The 21,751-nt window shown below is 43.7% G+C and overlaps 1 protein-coding gene across 4 annotated transcripts in view; it reads right to left on the reverse strand.

The window, feature by feature from the left end:
- Nucleotides 1-21,751, reverse strand: part of PPARGC1A (PPARG coactivator 1 alpha) — a 629,161-nt gene that overhangs the window by 399,553 nt on the left and 207,857 nt on the right. For all 4 annotated transcript variants that reach the window (XR_014551951.1, XR_014551952.1, XM_083630267.1 and 1 more), the window contains exon 2: nt 13,323-13,382. Coding sequence is in view for 2 of the 4 variants with exons in the window: in XM_083630267.1 (XP_083486393.1) it covers nt 13,323-13,382 (60 nt within the window). In the remaining 2 variants the exon portion in view is untranslated. The remainder of the gene's footprint in view (nt 1-13,322; nt 13,383-21,751) is intronic.

Below are 21,751 nucleotides of genomic sequence, written 5' to 3' on the forward strand. Positions count from 1 at the left end.
GGGAGAAACTATTAGTAACACAGCCCTTCCCCAATTAAACACAGCCACATTTCTCCATGAGTAAATTTCTAACTTTGCAGGAGACTAGGCTCTTCTGAGTGCCAGAATAGTGCAGTCTATCTGTGAGGAATTAGGAGCAATAAGGGAGAAATTAAGCTTGGTTATTTCAATATTCAACTGTGATAAGAAGGTGTCAGTACAGGATATCCATTCCATTTCAGAGGAAGATACTGTGGGGGAAAGTATTAGTAACAAAGTTGAATCAGCCAAGCATAAGAGACCCATTTTGCCTAATGTTTCCAGAAAAAGTAACTTAGCCTCATCAGAGAATAACTGGAATAGCAATCAAATTCTCCAACCATCTCAGATTGATCTAAGTAGAGATGGGAAACCTCCCCCTGAGAATTTATGCAGAAATGCAGAAACCTACATAAACCAGGACAGGTTTCTTCTATAGCTCATCAATGAAACCTCTGAAATCTATCCTTCTTTGTGTGGTTCCATGTGCAAGCAGAGCTCTGAAATTTAACCTTAAGGACCCACAGCCACGAATGCCCACTCTTGTGGGCAACTCACTGGAATTGCAACTGGGAGCTTCACTAAATACAAGATTGAAGGAATGGGTTTCCCAAAACCTAAAACTGACTGTGCAGTTTTTTAAACTGCACCAAAATCCCTATTTTTCCTTAGCTAAAATGCACAAACTTGAGCCGTTGAGCAAATGCATAACAAGAACACAGCTCTCTCCTTTATCAGTTTGTGACGTCAAGGATGACCCTGACTGTACCAGTAGAACAGAGAAAACACGTTTGTGCCTTATCTTATGTTCTTACCACAAAGACGCACAGACCCAAGTCTGGGAACAACGCCAGAAGCGTGTGCTCGGAGATGATGACCTTTTCCTCCAAGATAAGAGTAGGAAGAGGAAGATCCTTTTATGGTCAGGAGTGCAGGAAGGAAATCCCTTTTATGGTTAAGAGTGCCAGAGCAGGAACATCTGTGATGTCAACCTGAGTGTACAAGCTGACGTGGCTGGGGAAGGGGGAGAGGGTGTCTGGAGGATATATATACTGCATGAAACTTCTCATTTCTTTGGACTTGCTGTGGACTTGATCACGCAAGTGCCTTCTGCTATCCGGAGAGCAGAATAAACTCTTTCTTTGAACCAACCTCGGTGTCATTTGACTTCCTTCCTCCTGTCCCAGAGCAACGCAGACCCAATCGGTGAACTCAAATAAGGCTACAAGATGGCATGAACAAGGCCTTTTGCTTTCGTATGAGTGGATCTTTGGGAACAACGGACAGATATTCATCCACCCAAAGGTGTGGTCTGAAGCTACATAGTGTAGCAGCCTTATCATAGCTAATTATGTCTGAGTCTATCTAGCTGGCTCCTAGACAGAGGCTGCTGGACATGCTATTCACACCACCAAGAGTTCGGGGGAGGGACTGAATATAATGTAATATATAAATAACCGCTGAAACTGGCTCAATAAAAATGATTTCACAAAAAAATGGTACACATTATTCAGCGCACCATTAAGGTATAATTCTAAAGAGATGACAAGTAGATTTCATCTTCTGAACAAGCAGTGGCATCAATTTTCTTAAAAATTCAAGAGGTACATTAATACAAAGATTCTTATTTAAGTGCTTTCCATGAGCTGCCCTTCCTTCATCGCTTTATCAGATTAAGTTTGCCACTTTGCTAGTTCAAGATCTTTTTGCCTAATAAGATGTGAATAGAATTCACTGCCCATCTATATATATTTTTTTGTCCTCTGCAACCTGAAAGAGAACAGAAAAAGGCAAACGGTTATCTAGTACAGAATGTGAGGATGAGAAGGAAGAAGGGGAGACGGCAAGCAAAACTCTCTTCTTGAAAAATAATATCCACCTGCCTGATATACCAACTCCTTGCAAAATGTTGCAGAAAAGGACTGACAGAGAAAGTGAGACATTGCTCTGGAAGAACCCACGCTCGTTGCTATATACTCAGGGAACCGAAAAGATAAGAGGACTCTTTTGTACAGCAAGTGGTCTAAACAAATAAATTACAGGCTTGATAACCTTTTGTTTCGAACACTCTGCCATTTGCACGGCTCTTGTCAGGCCCAATATAAATCCCAAATTGTGAAGGCTTTTGTAACTGAGCTATAAAAATTTACTCTGGGGCAGAACCTTAGCAATTGGTTGGGGCGGGGAGCACAGAGAATGACTGAAGCATAGAAAGTGAGGCTGAAAATAAAAACTTGAACTCTTCACTTATACACCCAAGACTGTCTTGCCCAGTCTACTAAAAATATGGGACATCACAGGCAGTGGCAGAGGAAGGGGGTGACATCGCTGCCCCCCCGGGACGCTCCCAGCTCGCTCAGCCTATGGTCACAGGACATACAGCTGCTCCTGGTTTTTCTATAGGCAAGGACCAATCTGGGGCTGGGGCATCAATCTATTTATGATACGATACGATACAATAATCTTTATTGTCATTGTCCCATACAGAACAACAAAATTGGAAAATCTACATAAGACATTCAAAAACCAACAAGCCTGCTATCCCAACCTGGTTAGCCCCCTAAAAACTGTGATATCCCATTTTTAAATACAATATACTCCCATAGAGACTCCTTACACTGAGTTTAAAACCAAAATCGCATTTGGGTAGAAGCTGTTTTTCAGGCAGCTAGTTCTAGTCTTTATAACCTGTACCTTCTTCCAGAAGGCAGAAGCTGAAAGAGATCATTTCCGGGGTGTGTACTATCCTGTGCTATCTCTGCAGCTTTCTTATGGCACCTGGAAGCATAGATTTGATCCAAGGTGGGAAGAGTGCACCCAGTTATTCTCTCCGCAGTCTTTACAACCCTGGACAGCATTGTTTTTTTCCCTGACCGTGCAGCTCCCAAACCACACACACAGACCGTAAGTTAATACACTCTCCACAGTACAATGGTAAAATGCCATCAACAGGTCCTTTGAGAGATTGTTTTTCCAAAGGATGTAGCCCTTTCATGCATGTTCACTCATAATACCCAGTGGGGATCCTGCTAGTGGCATTTCTGCTCACATGTTTGGCACACACAATACTTACTAAGACAAGGCAAAGATTTTAAAGGATGTTGAGTCCTGTCTACAGAGTAAAGTGATGGGCAAAACCCCCTTTAGAAGAATTATTACATGGGAGAACAAAGTGCCATGCAAAAGGATCTTGGGTTACTCAGAGGCAAACTTTATTTTGCCGGCGTTTACAATTGTCCCTGAAGAAGACACATGCCAATACATGTTGGGCATTTTTCCATTGCAATACATTTGTCTTTTTGCACATGCCATTTCAGATGGGAGATTGCATGATTTAATGTCCCTTGTGTCAACATCTCCCTGCTTGTGGAAAACTCTCAATGTTGGGAGAAAATATTCTGGTTTTAATGTATGTATGTGTCTGGGGTTTTTTGCTTACAATGTTTTAAGTCGCTTTGAGTTGTCATGGCAAAAGGGCAACTAATATATTTAAGAAGCAGTAATAACAATAGGCATGTCCATAGTTTTCATTTTGAAGAGTTAACAGTGAAGACTTATGAAGGTTTCCTTGCTCTTTTGCATGTATGAGCTCAGAGGTGGGTAGATACAAAATGTATTCATGTGTTAATAAATATTAATCTTCATTGAAACACCAGGAATGATGGGATATACCACACTGAGCGCCAAAGTCTTCCAAGCACCCCCCTTGGTGTGTGGTGGAAAAGAGGGCTGATTATTGTTCTTAATCATTGCAATGAACTTGGTACTTTAACTCAACCAGATTAAGCTGAGCTAGGCATTGTACAAGGGCACAGTAAACAAATTACCTCTGCTTTTTAAATGCATAAATCCTGAAAGACAAGTAGTAATTGTTGGCTAAAGCAACAAAGCTGGCATGGGCGACAGAAGTAGCAGGCGGAAGACAACAACATTAAAAAGTCAGGTTTTGAAACTATAGGTTGTCTGCCTCCACAGTTTGCAGCTAATCAGTGCCTCTAATCAATAGCAAAGACAATTCTCTATTGTGAGAAAGGTCTATTGTGAGAGAGGCTGTTTCCACTATATACTTTTGGGAAGACTCATAGAATGGATGAAACTGTGGCTTCACATTTGACATTTTCTACGACATGGAATTGTGATGCAAATGCCAGACATGAAGATAAAAATTTGGTGTGCTTAGGTTGTACTTCATAACCCAATAAATTCAGTCTCAGTTTTCCTGCCTTCCTGCTGAGCCCTTCAGGAGGAAGGACAGCATAAGAGGAGGATACAAGAAGTTGGTGGCAGCAGAACACAATTTTTTGAATAAAGTTTAAAGCAGTAGATGTTGAGGAAACAAGATCGGAATAGTTGCAGTAGTCAACGCAGGCCAGGATGGAAGCATAGGCAGGAACTGATGATGCAATCAATAAAGAAAATTCCAAACACTGAAAGAAATTTGTTGCAAGGAATGAAAATTAAACAGGAACTCTAAACAAGTTCAGCTGGAAATTAAATACCACTGAATTCATTGGGAATCTTTGGTAAGTTTGTATCTAGGCTTAGTTAGGGTTGTGCATGTTTATGTGGAAGTAAATCCCATGGAGATCAGTCATTGCTAAGAGAGTGTGCATGGAGTCTGAAAGGGACAAAAATAGATTTTTTTTATTATTATGAATATTGATTAAGGGACCGTTGAATGTATACATAGTTGAGGAGTGGATGTAACCAAAACAGCAAAGGTGAGATAAAACAGCAGGAGCTTACTTTTAATGTTCAGCTCTTAATGAGCTTTTTAGGTTCATTCAGAGTGTAAACAGATTGGCCTAGTAAACTGAAAGTTATGAAATACATTTCTGGACAGAAAACCCACCCATTCCATATAACAAGGATCACAAGGCGTGCACTCTTTCGCTCTCCCTCCCTCCCTCTCTCTGTGTAATAAACTTTATTAAAGGCTAACCCAAAGAAGTAGACATTTGGCAGAAGAATACCCTCCAAGTGTCCCTATTTTCCAGGAACAGTCCCATAATTATGAATGCTATCCCAGCTTCTGACTTGATCCCAGAATGTCCCTATTTCCCCTGCCAGTGCCGCCACCACTGTGCTCGGGGAAGAGGGTGAGCCAGCGCTTGTCCCGAGTGACAGCAGTGGCCGTGAGGGAGCATCTCGTTGCCTCGCCATGGCCGCTGCTGCCAGCCTCCTCCCTTGGGCTGCTCATAGCAGCTGCTGGGGACCAGGTGAGGTGTCTAATCTTGCCCCTTTCTAAAATTCATTTATTGATGAGTAAATCTACCATGCTTTTGAATTCTGGTGCTGGAGGAGACTCTTGAGAGTCCCATGGACTGCAAGAAGATCAAACTCTCCATTCTGAAGGAAATCAGCCCTGAGTGCACACTGGAAGGACCGATCATGAAGCTGAGGCTCCAATACTTGGGCCACCTCATGAGAAGAGAAGACTCCCTGGAAAAGACCCTGATGTTGGGAAAGATGGAGGGCACAAGGAGAAGGGGACGGCAGAGGACGAGATGGTTGGATAGTGTTCTCGAAGCTACCAAACTGACCAAACTGCGGGAGGCAGTGGAAGACAGGAGTGCCTGGTGTGTTCTGGTCCATGGGGTCACGAAGAGTCGGACACGACTAAACGACTATACAACAATAACAAATCTACCAAAGAATGAAATAAAAATAAAATTTGGATTAAGGGGTTTGGTTTATGATAGGAAATGCTTGGGGAGGGGGACAGGAAATGGGGTGTCGATGAGGGTCAGTGGGGGGGGGAGAAATATTCCTATTCTCATCTGAGGAATGTTGGAAGGTATGCAAAAGTAGCCATTGTGCTCCATGCTTTGGTGGATAAAAATACCTTAACTGTACAGGAAGGCACTTGTTAGTTATTTGACGATATATAGGTCAAGGCCTACTCAAAAGATATGACTGTGCTAATAAAGAGCTACTGCCCTTCCCATTAAACCTTGGAAGCTGCCTTATACGTACTTTCTAATTTAATCGTAGAGAGACTATAATTCCATCTGAAGAGAAGAACCAGTCCAGAGACCATCAACCTCTCCTAATAAAATTATCTCTTAAATGCTTGCTTGAAATATATTCCCATGACATAAGTACTCTGAAGAAAGCTGCCATGCTTGGTCCATATTTGCTTTCAAATAAACTTGCAATGGATTTTGTTTATTTTAAAATCCAATGGTCCTTTCCTCTACTGCGCGTCATCCGTCATAAAAATGTGGGGTACGTATTAGCTTTCAGACTCCTTTCAGCTCTTATAATTTACAGTGTCACGATGAGCATATGCAAAAGGAGGAAAAACACGAATTTTCTCATATTTCCACTCTTTAATATGGCATTTTGTACAAATGAAAAGCAGGAAGCTTAGGCGGTGGCTGCCAAATTTAATGATATCAGGCGCAGCTGAAATGTCTTAGTACATCCCAAAGTTATGCAGAATAAAGAACTACTTATTTGAATTGCATCCAAGCCTCTATCTCCAGGGCAATCCAAGACTAGATTTGTTTGTATGTTTTCACTAAATGCCACTGTGCCATATGAGATAAGAGATTGTATTTGAAATAACAGCCACTTCCAATTTTTGGCTTCCATGTAGAGCAGGGTTTATCAATTTTGATCATGCTTACCCAGAATTAGTTGTCAGGTTTCAGTTGCTGGCAGGAATCAGACAACAAAAATTCAACATTAGTACTGAATGACTAATCCGGCCTTGTGGAAGAAGAAAGCACAAACAATTATGCTGTGACTGGGATTGACTGCATTTCAAATATCAGCACTTCTATATTATAATAGCATGTATTAACAAAACAGGGCTGACATTAAAAGGAATCAGTCTAAGAATCCATTGGGCAGGGTGAGGGATGCTAACCTGTATGCAAATCGGCAAAAATGTGGTGCTAGTTATTTACACACAGAAGAGTGATTAGCCATGCCAATATGAGACTGTCAGGGAACTGCCATCAGCTCAGAGGCGACAGGTGGAAGGGCAGTTGTGTTACAGGGAGCCTCCGAATATCTCGCGAAGCAGTTCTTCCTCTGGCGAGGAGGGAAGCCCCGCCTCCAGTGGGGAAGGGGCGCAGGGATCAGAAGATGCTAGAGAGAGCCTCAACACCGAGCCTGAGCAAAGCGGAGGGGAGGCAAGTCCCCCTTTGCCAGCGCCCACTCTGCGCAGTAGGTTTGGGCGCAGAGAGGGGAGGAGAAGGATGGGGGTCACACGACTGTTATGCTGGGGAAGGTATAAGGACCGCCCACTCCCAGATTCTGCTAGCGACTGAGCAGACATGGACTTGCGATGTTCTGCACTGTAAATAGTTTGTACAGATAATAAAGCCTGGAAAAGACAGGTTGGAGTCTTGCCTGTTTGCTCTCAAGCAACCGCACCAGCACCTGACAGAGACTGTATTGAAGGAATGGGTTTCCCAAATCTAAAGCCTGACTGTGCAGTCAGTCTGAAACAGGCCCCAAAATCCCCATTTTTCCTTCTCCAAGGGTGCATTAGCTAAAAACCATTAACTTGAGTTCTGGAGCAAATGTATAACAGGAACCCAGCTGCATAAACAAAGCTCTCTCCTTTATCAGTCCGTGACGCCTAATGAATGGCCTTGTCAGTTCCAAAGTGGAGACGGGACGGCAGAGCTGGGGCTTATCTTATCTAGTGGGTTGTAGATATCCTGACACACTGACGCACAGACCTTGCAAGTCACCCCCGTGCTCGGGGATGGCGCCAGGAGTGCTCTTAGAGTTGGTGACCTTCTTACCCCAAGATAAGGAATATAGGAACAGGAACAACCTTTTATGGTCAAGAGTACAGGAACAGGAACATCTGTTTATGGTCAGTGTTACTTTGGTTATCCAATAATAAAAATTCAGCAATATTATGCAAAGCAACAGTACAACAAAGTTCTTAGGAGATACACCAGTGATCTGGATGTCATAGTTATTAGCATTTGCCATGGGCTTACCAACATACCTCCAACTTTATAACTTCTTCTTCTACTACTACTACTATAAACTCAAATCCCTGCATTCACCAATACATTCTAAAAGGAGAATGAGATTGAAGAATGGAAGCCTCTTTTCCAAGACATTGGACAGATTTTGGTGCAATACTGGCTTATACCTACACATGCCAGCCTACGTTTATGAAATGTATGCCTAAGTTTAGGCATAGGAAGAAAATATGTGCTTTTGCTATTAGTCCTGCACTTAGAGAAGGTAGTCCAATCAATGGTGCCAGCTTGTTTGGGTCACACCACAGCTCCCCCACTCGGTAATGGGAGAGACAAACCTAGAAGAGAACTTGGAAGGACCATAGGGATGTGCAGCAAGCATGCCAACACACTCCAGCGTTTCCCAAAAAAACAGAGACTAAGGGAAGCAGACAGGGAGGGACTCAAGCATAATACAAGGGCTGGAATGGATCAGGAGCTTGCATCTATCTCAGGAATCGGCAGTGGGGTGATTGGCTCTGGCAGTAAGTGAGGAGGGACGCCCTCCTCTCTGCAGGCAGAAGAAGAAGAGTTTGGATTTGATATCCCGCTTTATCACTACCCTAAGGAGTCTCAAAGCAGCTAACATTCTCCTTTCCCTTCCTCCCCCACAACAAACACTCTGTGAGGTGAGTGAGACTGAGAGACTTCAGAGAAGTGTGACTAGACCAAGGTCACCCAGCAGCTGCATGTGGAAGAGCGGAGACGCGAACCCAGTTCACCGGATTACAAGTCCACTGTTCTTAACCACTACACCACACTGGCTCTCTCACCCTAGATCCAATCCATACACAGTGTTATTTCATGTCCTTTCCCACACCCTCTGCCTTCAAGGAACTTGGCTCACCATTTAAGTGAACTGGAAAGTCCTCACAGATTCTTACTCGATCTTCATTACTGGTCTTCTGGAATACCAGATGTTCCATAAGGTCATGGTTGTGGGCCCAGGCACAGTGAACCCACGGTAGATGGGGTTGGGGGTAGATACCGCTCTTAACCACTACACCACACTGGCAAATCCCTTGCAGCCTTTTTAGTCTCTCTCTCTGTATCTCATGGCTCTCTCCATCCAAGCTCCACTCACCACCTTTTGTGGAGAGAGATCTGCAGGGATGAGCAAGCAAGGCCTCAACCCTCCAGATCTGCCCAGCCTCTGGTCAGCTTGGCACTGGGCTTTTCGTCTACAGGAAAAGTCTCCTGTTTTGGCTTCTTGGCAACTCTTGTTGTGGTTGTTTTATTAGCTTTTTGCCTCTTTGCCTCTTCCTTGCCCCAGTTGTCTGTCTTGCCATTGACTCCCCACTCCGCTGTTTCATCGTTGAAATAAATAAATAAACATCCCGGTGTGCACACCCTAATTAAATGTGCTGCACTTGCCTATGGGAAGTGCGTATCGAAAGAGGTAATGTCACTTCCAAGAAATAGCCTCTCTCTATGGGACTCAAACGCTAACAATAGTTTCATTCCAATTATCTGAACATCTTATATCAGGCATAGGCAAACTAGGCCCTCCAGATGTTTTGGGACTACAACTCCCATCATCCCTGACCACTGGTCCTGTTAGCTAGGGATGATGGGAGTTTTAGTCCCAAAATATCTGGAGGGCCGAGTTTGCCTATGCCTGTCTTACATCCACAAGTCTTTCCCACAAACAATGATGCCTTGCTTTAGGTTTCCAAACCACATATTTGCAGGAGAAAGGGGAGCAAAGACACAGCCAAAATGTGACCCTAGAACTCATGCAACAAACCTACCAACCAATCCACCATCAATGTCCCTTAAAAATAGTATTTCATTATTTTCAGACAGCGACATGATTTTTAGCACAGAACAACCGCATACACATCAAAATCCTTTCCATATGTGAAAGGATTGGTGAAATGTACAGCACTTCAGAGATTCAAACACACATACAACAGCATTAGTGATCAGGATTCACTTTGCTCTTTCCGTGAGTCAATCAGCAAAAGTATCTCTGAGCCAAACTGAATCAGGTTGTTTAAAAATAGCAGAGAAGCATTAAACTCTGTTACACTGGTCTCAGTGGATAGCTTTGGTTTTGGTCTGTCTGATCAGATCTCCTATTGTTCCTTTCATTGTTCGTATTTCTAATTCATTAGTATAGCACAGCACGCTATATGTAAGAGGATGTTGCAACCTAATGAAGATTTTCCCTTCTCTCCCTTTCAAAACGAAAAAAAGCTGGTTCACTTCTGTTGTTGTTGTTGTTGTTCTGTTTTTAATGGTATGGTGAAAGATTTTCATCTTGTCAGGTTTTATTTTCCTCCCATTGACATTATCTCTTAATTAAAAGAAAAGATAAATAGATTCGAGCAGGTGCTGTAGCTGATATGAAACATAGCTGTTGTTTTTTTTAAAGTCCAGTCAGACAGACAACAGCTGAGTTTTCCAGCTAGCCAATTTTTGTAGCAAAACATACTCAGCAGTAAGAGAGGGTATATATGCATGTCTGGGCGGCATCGGCAGGAGAGCGGGGGTGTACTCTTCAATTTTGGAGTATTTTTCCCTTGAACCTAAAATCCCAGCTAATAGCAGTTCCCAGAAAGGACCAGAAGGCAAATTTTCTCTCCATCTCTGCTATCTATGCCCCAGGTAAGAAAGGATTTTGCATTTCATACATCATTTACTACATGCAACCATAGCTTTTCCATGGGGCCCTGGTGTCCCACTCAACAGCAGTGCCACCCCAAGAGCACAAGCTGCAGGGCTGTGAATTTTGCTCATAAGGGGGAGGTTTTTGCATGTGTGTTTTTTTCACAGAAAAACTCCTCAGAGAAAGTCTTCTTCAGATGCATTAAAAAGTAAGCAACTTAGTGCTATAAGGAACAGAGGCTGAGGCATGCACTAAATATTGCAATACTTCTGATAGAACCTGTAAGGCACCTTCGGAAGCTGAAGTCAATGCATTCAAACAAGCACAGACACAGCACAAGTGCTTCCCATCAGCTGTCCATTGCAGTGCTCAATGATCAATGACCTACTGAGCGTCTACACTCAGTTGATACCTGGATTGGCACCCAACATTATATGCAATAAACACAACACACAAGAAGGATCAACAATACCATGGGCATTTTACGTTCTGCTCTACACAACTTCATCCACTTGGCGAAGTATTTTGATTTCAGTGCCTTTGATCAAACATAGTGAGGGCCATTTCACCCATTACACAGACACAAATCTGGATTTGTCACTGAAAATATACTCAATAGGCACTGTAGTTAATCACAACTCTGTGATGAGTAGGCCACCTGTACACACCATTGTCAATATTCACACATTCCATTCTTTATGTACATTTAACGCATCTTAAATGTCCACCCCTAATATATTAAGTGTGGTGGCCCTTGCAATAACCCTAAAAAATTGACATCTTTTGAATTTTATTATTATTTTGGTCACAGACCAGTTCCAGCCCACATACAATATCAAGGAAGTCATGATAGGGATACATTTGAATTTGCAATTAGGTATAACAGGAACAATACAGATATAGCAACAGTTAAAAAATATATAAATTAAAACTTAGTCACTAACATATAACCTAAAATTATCATTTAAGGCTTTAATCATTATGATAGCACAGCTTGTTCGCTAAGTTTTATGGCAATCTCGCAGAATTTGGCTACCCTTAACATGATCTCAGGATCCTTGTCCTCTACCAGGGATTTTAGACATTGAAGTTCGGATTTGCATAGCAGGGGTAATAAATACAGTGGTGCCCCGCAAGACGAATGCCTCGCAAGACGGAAAACTCGCTAGACGAAAGGGTTTTCCGTTTTTCGAGCTGCTTCGCAAGACGAATTTCCCTATGGGCTTGCTTCGCAAGACGAAAACGTCTTGCAAGTTTGTTTCCTTTTTCTTAACACCGTTAATACAGTTGCGACTTGACTTCGAGGAGCAACTCATAGAACGCAGTGTACATAGTAGCCTTTTTTGAGGTTTTTAAAGACTTTGGTGATTTTTGAAGCTTTTCCAAAACTTCTTTTGCAGCCATTTGGTAAGTTAAGCTTTTAAAACTTTTTTTGGGGGGTTTGGATTTTGGGTTGGGGTGTTTGGAATTCAAGGACTTGGTGTTGGGGAGGGGTTTGCAAGAATCTGGAAGCTTTTTTTTTCCTGCATTTTTATGATTTTCTGTGACCACTGGGCCACTCTGCTGTTTTTTAAAAAAAATTCTGGGTTTGAATTTTGAAATGCTCTTTACAGTATGTGTGACTTTAAAGAGCACTTAATAAACTCTTGTTGTACCAAATTTGGCTTTGTTTGGACTTTTTTTGACCATAGGAACGCATTAATTGATTTTCAATGCATTCCTATGGGATTTCGTGCTTCGCAAGACGAAAAATTCGCTAGATGAAAAAATTCACGGAACAAATTAATTTCGTGTTGCGAGGCACCACTGTACCGAGTGTATATCCCTGTAGAAACGGCAGTGTAACAAGGCATGAGAGACAGTTTCTACCTCCATCAAGTTGCAGACTCGTTCCATGTATGGTTTACCCTCGAATCTGCCCTGCAATGAGGCAGGTGGCAGCACGCTGGAAGTCTGACATCTCTACTTAAAACTGCCCTGGAGTTATTTACAAAGGGCAGTATAGAAATTTATTGGATACATGAGTAATTAAAAAAACAACAACCAACCTGTTTGGGGAGTCCCAATGAGGGGGAAAAAACATTTTATGTCTTTTAAGGATTTTCCAAATGTTTCCTTTTCACTGGAAAAGTGACCAACAGATTGAATATCTACATGAGGTTCCACACACCCTTACAAGACTGGACTCCAGAAGCAAAAGTGGAGGATGCAGAGGAGGGGGGACAGGTGGAACAAACAGAGAAGCAGAAGTTCAACTCATAAAAAAACTCAAAAGTCTGTCATATGATTTCTCCTACAATCTGACCCACTACTCTGAAGGATCTCCGATAGAGAACACCCTTGTCTTCCTTACTGAGACATTATTCAGCTTCACTCCAAGTCAGTACCACCAAACTAGACCTCGGAACAAACAGGCATAGTTATAGCCACACCAGTGGTGAGCTTCCATAGCAAACATCTCTGGGTCCCTAGAGGCTCCTTGGTCAGACCAGTGCTGTAGTCTGTGAAGTGGGCTTAGGGGCAAAATCTGTGGGGGTACAATCTGCCAACAGAAGTCTGCTTATGCATCTTATTACCAAACACAAACAAACACAACAGGTGCCGCTCGAATTCTTTAACCAAGTTTTTCCACATACCTAGTGTTCCAGCTGTATTGTGTCCACAAATTATTCAATAATTTAAAGGTATGGTTTTTTTACCTGTGCACTGTTGAAAAGAATGTTGCATTCCTTCATCGGGAGATCAGCACTGGAAAGAGGCTGCAAAAAAAACAAAAGCAAAAATTAGGACAAAGGTATATCAACTGAACGACAGATAGCAGATTTGAACTTGAGTCTGAAATGTTGGAACCTGGAATAGTCCACCAACAGAGATTTAGCAGGTGCCTTCTGCTTCAACTTTTAAACACCTGCTGAAAACTTCTCTGTTCTGCCAGGCTTATGCAGGTAATTAAGAATATACCTTTCCACAATGCTGAGCTGATTGCTGATCTTAACTTTTAAATATGGTTTTATTGCATTGCATTGTACAACTGTCATAAACTGCCCCTCTGATTTTTTTAATGAATAATAATATACAAATGTTTTTTTATAAATCAATGAGACAGAGATACCTGTTGTTTACGGTCACTAAAGGTTGTTCACTGAGGTACCTATGTATCTTTGTCTTAAGACCAAACTAGACATGACACAGGAGGTGCAATGATTAGGATTTTCTTTTTACTACTTAGCAGTCCTACGGGCTTTGAAGATCAGGGGAAATGTACTCTTAACAAAAAATTTAACCCTTACCCCCTATCCATTTTGTGATCTAAATTTACACCTACCCTAGGTCTACTTTCTCATGAAGATCTGACTCGTTTGCTAGCTTGAAAAATGTCTTAATTGAGATAACCAGCATGTGCACAATTTTCTTGAATTCTGATATATATTTATGCTGGTTCAAATGTTTCAGTCCAAGAGAACAGCTCTCCTGGTGCCCACCAGACAAAGACAGCTGGGGAATCCTCATGAAGATCAAACAAAGGTGAAGCAGCTTGGATGTTTCTCTTCTAGAGTTAAAGATTTTGTTCACATGTAATGCTAAACCATGGTTTAGTGCTACTTCCGTGATCCATAATGGGAGCTGCTACTTCCATGATCTCAGATAAGCCTGAGTTGGAACAGCCCTTCCTGTCTCCATAATGGGAGCACTGTGGTTCAGCTCACAATCCAATTTAACATTCACCCAGAAATTCAGTGGGACTTACTTTCTAATAAGCTTGTTTAAGATTGCAGTTCTAGACTGAAGTCTTATACAGTCGTACCTTGGAAGTCAAACGGAATCTGTTTGGAAGTCCGTTCGACTTCCAAAACGTTCGGAAACCAAAGCACAACTTCTGATTGGCTGCAGGAAGCTCCTGTAGCCAGTTGGAAGCCACGGAAGCCCCGTCGGACGTTCGGGTTCCAAAGAACGTTCACAAACGGGAACACTCACTTCTGGATTTGTGGCGTTCGGGAGCCAAAACGTCTGAGGACTAAGGTGTTCGGAATCAAAGGTATGACTGTACACACTTACCTATCTCACTCAACACAATGGGGTTTACTTCTGAGTAGACACCAAAAGGATTGTGGCATTAGCTACGCTTGAGCTAGAAATGTATACTATTCTTAACTTTTTGTAATAATGTAACTCTGCATCAAAAAGTCATAGCAGGTTATTTTAAAAGGGGGGGAAATTAACACATGTAAAATATGTAGAAGACCGCTCCTCACAAGAAGCAAAATATGCTGGTAACAAAGAACAAAAGGATACATGGAAATGTGTCAGTTTAATAAGAAACAGCTCCACTTCTGCAAAGATCTAGGACGTGAGCTAGACTCAGCATAGCAGAGCTACAGAGAGTGTGCAATATGAACCATTAGCCATGTATCTTCAAAAGAAGCAAGCCCGTGAAATTCCAGCATCCTCACTCCATCACCCTCAATCTGAAAGTGCTTTACGTGGCCATGAGACCCACTGAAATCGATGAGACTTACTTTCACTTGGAATAAAATGCAGAGGTATTCGTTCACACAGCTGTTACTGTGCACAGAAATAGTTGCCTGTGGCTGGGGTGGGGATGCTGGAAGTTGCCTCCCTTCTCCCTGATTGCACTTAATCTGATCTGCCCCTTTAGCGCTATACCTCCAAGCGGCACACTATAAATATTATTCCCCTTAGTATGCAGGCAAACAGGCTGGCAAAACACTAAATTGACTCAGTTGATTAGTTTTTGTCAGTTACAATGCACATTTATCTATAAATGCAATCCTCTGTAAGATCGATATGTTTATTGAGTTCATTTTTCAATAAAGTTTGAGATGTCCTCAATTAATAAGTTGAAACATAACCTATAAAAGCTACTCATCCAGCACGATCTCCAGCCTGCCCCACTATACAGGAGAGAAGCACGAACTGGACAATTTTACTTTGAGATCACCCCCGCTCTTGGCAGCACTACAGCAAGATACAAAATATGCTCAGAGAGGGAGAAGAAGAGGAGGAAGAAGGAGGAGGAGGAGGAGGAGTTTGGATTTGATATCCCGCTTTATCACTACCCGAAGGAGTCTCAAAGCGGCTAACAATCTCCTTTCCCTTCCTCCCCCACAACAAACACTCTGTGAGGTGAGTGGGGTTGAGAGACTTCAAAGAAGTGTGACCAGGAGCCCATTTTGACTGCTGACGGTTAGGTCACAATTGCTTTTTTGTGTGTTTTTAATAAGGCTCTGGTATGTAACAGGCAACAAAGAAGACTAATGTGCATACCATCCTTTGCCAGCTCACTATTCTGTGACTGTCTGCTGATCCTAACAAGTTGCTATGCTCTTGAAGAGGTCCACGTGTGTAGACAGATATAAATACAGTGGTGCCTCAGGTTAAGTACTTAATTCGTTCCAGAGGTCTGTACTTAACCTGAAACTCTTCTTAACCTGAAGCACCACTTTAGCTAATGGGGCCTCCTGCTGCTGCCGCGCCGCCAGAGCATGATTTCTGTTCTCATCCTGAAGCAAAGTTCTTAACCTGAAGCACTATTTCTGGGTTAGCGGAGTCTGTAACCTGAAGCGTATGTAACCCAAGGTCAGTGGCGTAGCGTGGGTTGTCAGCACCCGGGGCAAGGCAAGTAATTTGTGCCCCTTAACCCGTGGATTTTAGCACTGGAGTGCGAGCGCGCCCCCCCCAGATGTTGCGGCCGGTGCGGCCGGCCCCCCCTGCACCCCCCACGCTACGCCACTGGGGCTGGGGGCGAGCGAAGGAGCCAAAGACCCCCCCAAAGGCTCAGCAGGAATTTATTAAATTTATTATTTGCGGAGCCCCCGCGGGCTGAGGCAGCCGAAGCCCCCTCCCCTCGGGCGCCTCCCCGCCCCCTCGTCTCCTTGGGCTGTAGGTGGAGCCCGCGCTCCGAGGCGCTCCAGATCCGGGCTTGGCGAGCGCCTCTCCTCCTCCCGGCCGGGTCCGGGGGCTTCCAGCCGAGCTCCGTCCTCGCCCCCCCTCCCCCGCGGCTGAGACTTGCGCTGAGAGCCGGAGCCAGCGGCGCCCCCTTCCGACGGGAGACCCTCGCCCGCCCGCCGGCTTCCTCTCGGAGGGTTTTGGGGAGGGCAGGGCGCGTCGAGGCCCCTCGGAGCTCTCCTCCCTCCCAGTCGGCAGAAGCAGCCGCCGCCTGTGGCTGGGCCGAGGGGATGGCGCCGGCGTCGGCATCGGGGTGCGGAGGCTGCCGGTGCCCGGCCAGGCGTCGGTGGCGGCGTCGGCGCTGCTGCAGCGGCTGCTCCTCCTGCGAGCAGTGAGTGGAGCGCAGCCGCAGCGGCGGCGGCGGGGGGGGGGCGCGCTAGGGCGCAAGGCTGGCGGCAGCGGCGGGGAGCCCGGTGGAGGAAGGAACTTGTCCCTTCCCTCTGGACTCGCGCCCCCCCCAGATGTTGCGCCCGGTGCGGCCGGCACCCCTGGCACCCCCCACGCTACGCCACTGCCCAAGGTACCACTGTAGTGGACCAACACAACTGCCTGCATATTTAGGCTATCTTTAGGTGGTCATTGTGATTTCCTCCACCAGTTACACTATTGCCTTTCACCAAATCTGTTAGTTTTTGAGGTGCAGCTGGACTCTTGGCTCTCTTTCCTACAATAGGGAATGTGTTTATGCCTCTGGAACAGGCAAATGAAAAGACCCAGGTGAAGGTTGTGCATCACATGTGATTACATACCTTCCAACATTTCTTTGATGAAAATAGGGATGTCCTAAGGAAAAGTAGGACATTCCGGAATCAAATCAGAAACCAGGAGAGCTTCTGTATATTCGGGACTATCCCTGGAAAATAGGGGCACTTGGAGAGTCTGTACACATTCTTTTAGTTCTTTGATAACCTGATGACTATTTTGGCATATATTTCATAGATATGCAAGAAACATGTTTGTCCAGAAAGCCATTGTGGTTGTGCACATATTTGTAGATGAACAGGAATGTAGATTTAGCTGTAATCCAGAATTCAGAATCTTAGCTGATTGTATAAACCTTTGTGTGTTTGGAGATAAAAATGCATCTTCTTCAGCCTTACTTGGAGTGACTAAACTCAGAGTCTTGCCAGCAGGAGTTTTGCTTAGTTAAGGATTTGGGGATCTCAGTATTTGTTTGAAGGAGATAGGAAATGAAAGCTTTCGCCACTCATGTTCTTCAAACCTTGCAGAAGTTTAATTTTTTAACCCTCAGAGTCACAAATGTCTACTGGTTCAAGAGAAATGACGCTTGGACATTGCAAGAAGGCCTTTGCAACCCCTGATGATCTCAGATAAAAACTTCCAAGGACTACAAATCTAATGATTTTGTCTAATCCTTTTCAATATCCAGTTTTATAGTTAACTATATATTTTAATGATTAGTGAATGGCCCATCTCAAAGCAAATTGCAAAACTAATGACTATTAGATACCAATGAAATGTAGTGTTAGTGGTTGGTATTTAAAAAAAGATTGGGAGAAATACATTTCAAGACTCTGATCTACATATTACAGTTAAAACAAAATCATTTTCTTGTTTTCGTGGCTATTCTTCTCCCCGCAATAAACATTTCCTTCACATCAAGTCAGTAAGAACTGATTAGGAAAAAGTATCTTAATTCTCTACATATGATCAAGCTTCAAATTACAGTATTGTGATTACAATGCTTTACACCAAAATACTCCAAATCCTTCAATATCAGGATTTCAAGTTAACCCCTAACAGACGACTATTCTCTTGAGATGGCTGCTGGCACAGCTGCAGGGTGTGAGATAATTGGTATAGTCTTTTACTCCTTTGCTGAAACGCACATATATGCACACACACACATATAGTTATACATACACACACACACATGTATGTCTCTGTAAGGGAGACTAGGGAAATTCCCAGGCTAAGAAAGCCAGGTGGACTTCCTAACCTGTATGATTGAAAGTAAACCTGGTATAAAACAGATGTCTGATAACAGGAACAAATCTGAAAGCTGAAGTGTTGGTGCAATAATAAAAAATAGGTATATAAAAGAAGAATTCTGGGGTGCCAAGATCCATGCTTGGGGCAAGTACAATTTGGTGAGAGGATCCCAGTGGAGATTTAAAATCACAAAGTAGCAAAGTAAAGTGTGGACATATAGGCTGTTCGATCTTTAAAATGTCATTGTGAGTTCCAAAGCTTCCCCCTTCCCCTAGCATAGTAAAAGACCAAAAGTTTGGTAAGTTTAAAATGGTTTACTTACTAACTCTCCAAAGGTCAGATTCATGTGCTTTTCCATACAGCAGTCAGAAAAAGCTGCACAGGCAGCAAAACTTGGCTTGGTGAAAGTGGTGAAAGTTGCTAAATTCTTGGTACAAGAACTTATTAGAGAGGCTTGTTAGAGTCATGTGGTCAGAGCTGAAGCAACCAGCTGAGAACCTCTTCACACACTTTGAGGTTCTTAGGTAGACTGAGGTACAACAATAGGCTTGATTACTTTCTTCCCAAGGTGAAGGGAAGGGACATCACTAAGACAGCTTACTCTATGATCTTAACCCCTTCATGCATTAATTAGACTTAAGCATGTTGGTTAGATGAAGCTGGTTATTCCACATGAAGATGGTTCATTCTAAAAGCTCAAGCAATATAGGAATCATCTTACAATTGACTCACTTGGCATTTATAATTCTTTTGTTTTATTTTTAAAAGGCAATCAGGTAACCTAATATCTACATTTACAACTTATAATTGACTGCTCCCCCTTTCATCATAAGAGGCAGAAGCTTCAAAAATGAACGGAAGAGTAACTTTCTCAAAAAAACACTTCCGAACACCGGCTGACAACAAGGCTTTCTTCACTGAGATGTGGGTACAAGATAACCCACCTGAACATCATTCAGTTCCAAAGGTGCTCCAAAGAGAAATTATTCATGTTCAGTATTTATAAATGATCTTGGACAATGTGCAACATTGTTTACCTTGGACAATGTGCAACAAGAGCATGAAAGCAGGAGGAGCTCAAACAATTAAAATGACATTTATTTGTTTGTTTGTTTGTTGTGTTTATATACTGCTCAGTCGTTAGTATTTCTAAATGACGTACATAAAAACAGTCCACCCAAAATTAAACAATAAAGCTGCATCATTAGAATGCCTGCAGGAACAATAACATTTTAGTCAAGAGCTGGAAGTTCAGAAAGGAGGCTGCCTTCCTAATCTCAGTTGGGAGGAAGTTACACAAGCTTGGGCCCGCTACACAGAATGCAGGGCTTCTGAGCCAGTGTGGTGTAGTGGTTAAGAGCGGTGGACTCGTAATCTGGTGAACCGGGTTCGCTTCCCCACTCCTCCACATGCAGCTGCTGGGTGACCTTGGGCTAGTCGCACTTCTCTGAAGTCTCTCAGCCCCACTCACCTCACAGAGTGTTTGTTGTGGGGGAGAAAGGGAAAGGAGAATGTTAGCCGCTTTGAGACTCCTTAGGGTAGTGATAAAGCGGGATATGAAATCCAAACTCTTCTTCTCCTTCTCCTTCTCCTTCTCCTTCTCCTTCTCCTTCTTCTTCTACTAGCATTTATGAGTTGTGCATCTGAGCCATGTGGAACTACTAACAAAGACTCCCCCAAAGATATCAGTGATCAGACCAATATATAAGGAATCAGCAGGCAAGAGTATTGTTAGCCCAGAAATGGAAGCAAGAAGAAATTCCGACGAAAGAAGAATGGCAGACAAAATTAATGGACTATGCAGAATTGGACAAAATGACAGGAAGGATTCAAAACCTGCAGGACCAGAGATTTACAGAAGATTGTAAGAAGCATATGAACTATCTGAAGAGCAATTGTAACCAACAAATTACGCTAGTAGGACTACAAGAAGTTTTGTAAGGAGAAATATATGAAGTGTTACAGCTCCCATTGCTTGGTCCCTGCTCCTGCCAACCTAGCAGTTCGAAAGCACATCAAAGTGCAAGTAGATAAATAGGTACCGCTCCGGCGGGAAGGTAAACGGCATTTCCGTGCGCTGCTCTGGTTCGCCAGAAGCGGCCCAGTCCTACTGGCCACATGACCCGGAAGATGTAGCTGGCTCCCTCGGCCAATAAAGTGAGATGAGCGCCGCAACCCCAGAGTCAGCCACGACTGGACCTAATGGTCAGGGGTCCCTTTACCTTTACTTTACAGCTCATGCTAGCTGGAAGAGAGCCAAGCCATGAACTTGGGTTTAGATGACAGGATAAGCCAAACTTTGACATAGAACAGCATGGCACAGCAGTAAAAAGAACCAAGTAGGGACAAAGTAGGTGTGAGTTCTTCTCCAGGAACCTGCACGCTTGCACATTCGGACTAAACCATGTTTTGGCCTAGCCTGACATGCAGACCAGGGCAGTATGTCACCCCTCTGACTCAGTATAGAAAGAAAATGAAAGCTCAGAGTCTGCGGCACCAGTAAAAGCCTTCACGGGCACCATGGCATCTGCAAGTGCCAAGTTGGCAGCCCTTAATTAGGCAGAATGAAGTGGGCACATCGGGCAGAAGATGCTGGGCGTGGAATTGCAAGGTGTTGGGAGAGAGTTCTGCTTGCGCCACATGTTTGTCGTGTGCCTTCCATGCTAGCCTGCTGCCCTCGGGTGTGAAATACTCTGTCCTGTCGCCAGGGCTGAAGTAAAATTCAATCGGTCAGCTTCACCTCAAACGGCTCAATGTCTTCAGCCAGTCCTGCCCTGGAGAATCGGTTCAGCATTCTCATGCATCGTTATTCTTAGCCTGTCTGCTCCCAGCTTTTCTTCATTTATTCAAACAATGCATCTAAACTTTCAGTCAGAATCCTCCGAATCAAAACGTATCTGCAGTCATTTTAGCTGTCATGGAGCGAGGCATACCTTATACTGCAACTAATCCAGAATGCGGCAGCTAGACTGGTGACTGGGGGCGGCCGCCGAGACCATATAACACCGGTCTTGAAAGACCTACACTGGCTCCCAGTACGTTTCCGAGCACAATTCAAAGTGTTGGTGCTGACCTTTAAAGCCCTAAACGGCCTCGGTCCGGTATACCTGAAGGAGCGTCTCCACCGCCATCATTCTGCCCGGACGCTGAGGTCCAGCGCCGAGGGCCTTCTGGCGGTTCCCTCCTTGCGAGAAGCAAAGCTACAGGG

The sequence above is a fragment of the Podarcis filfolensis genome (genome assembly GCF_964270895.1).
Source record: "Podarcis filfolensis genome assembly, chromosome: 9".
NCBI classification, from domain to species: domain Eukaryota; kingdom Metazoa; phylum Chordata; class Lepidosauria; order Squamata; family Lacertidae; genus Podarcis; species Podarcis filfolensis.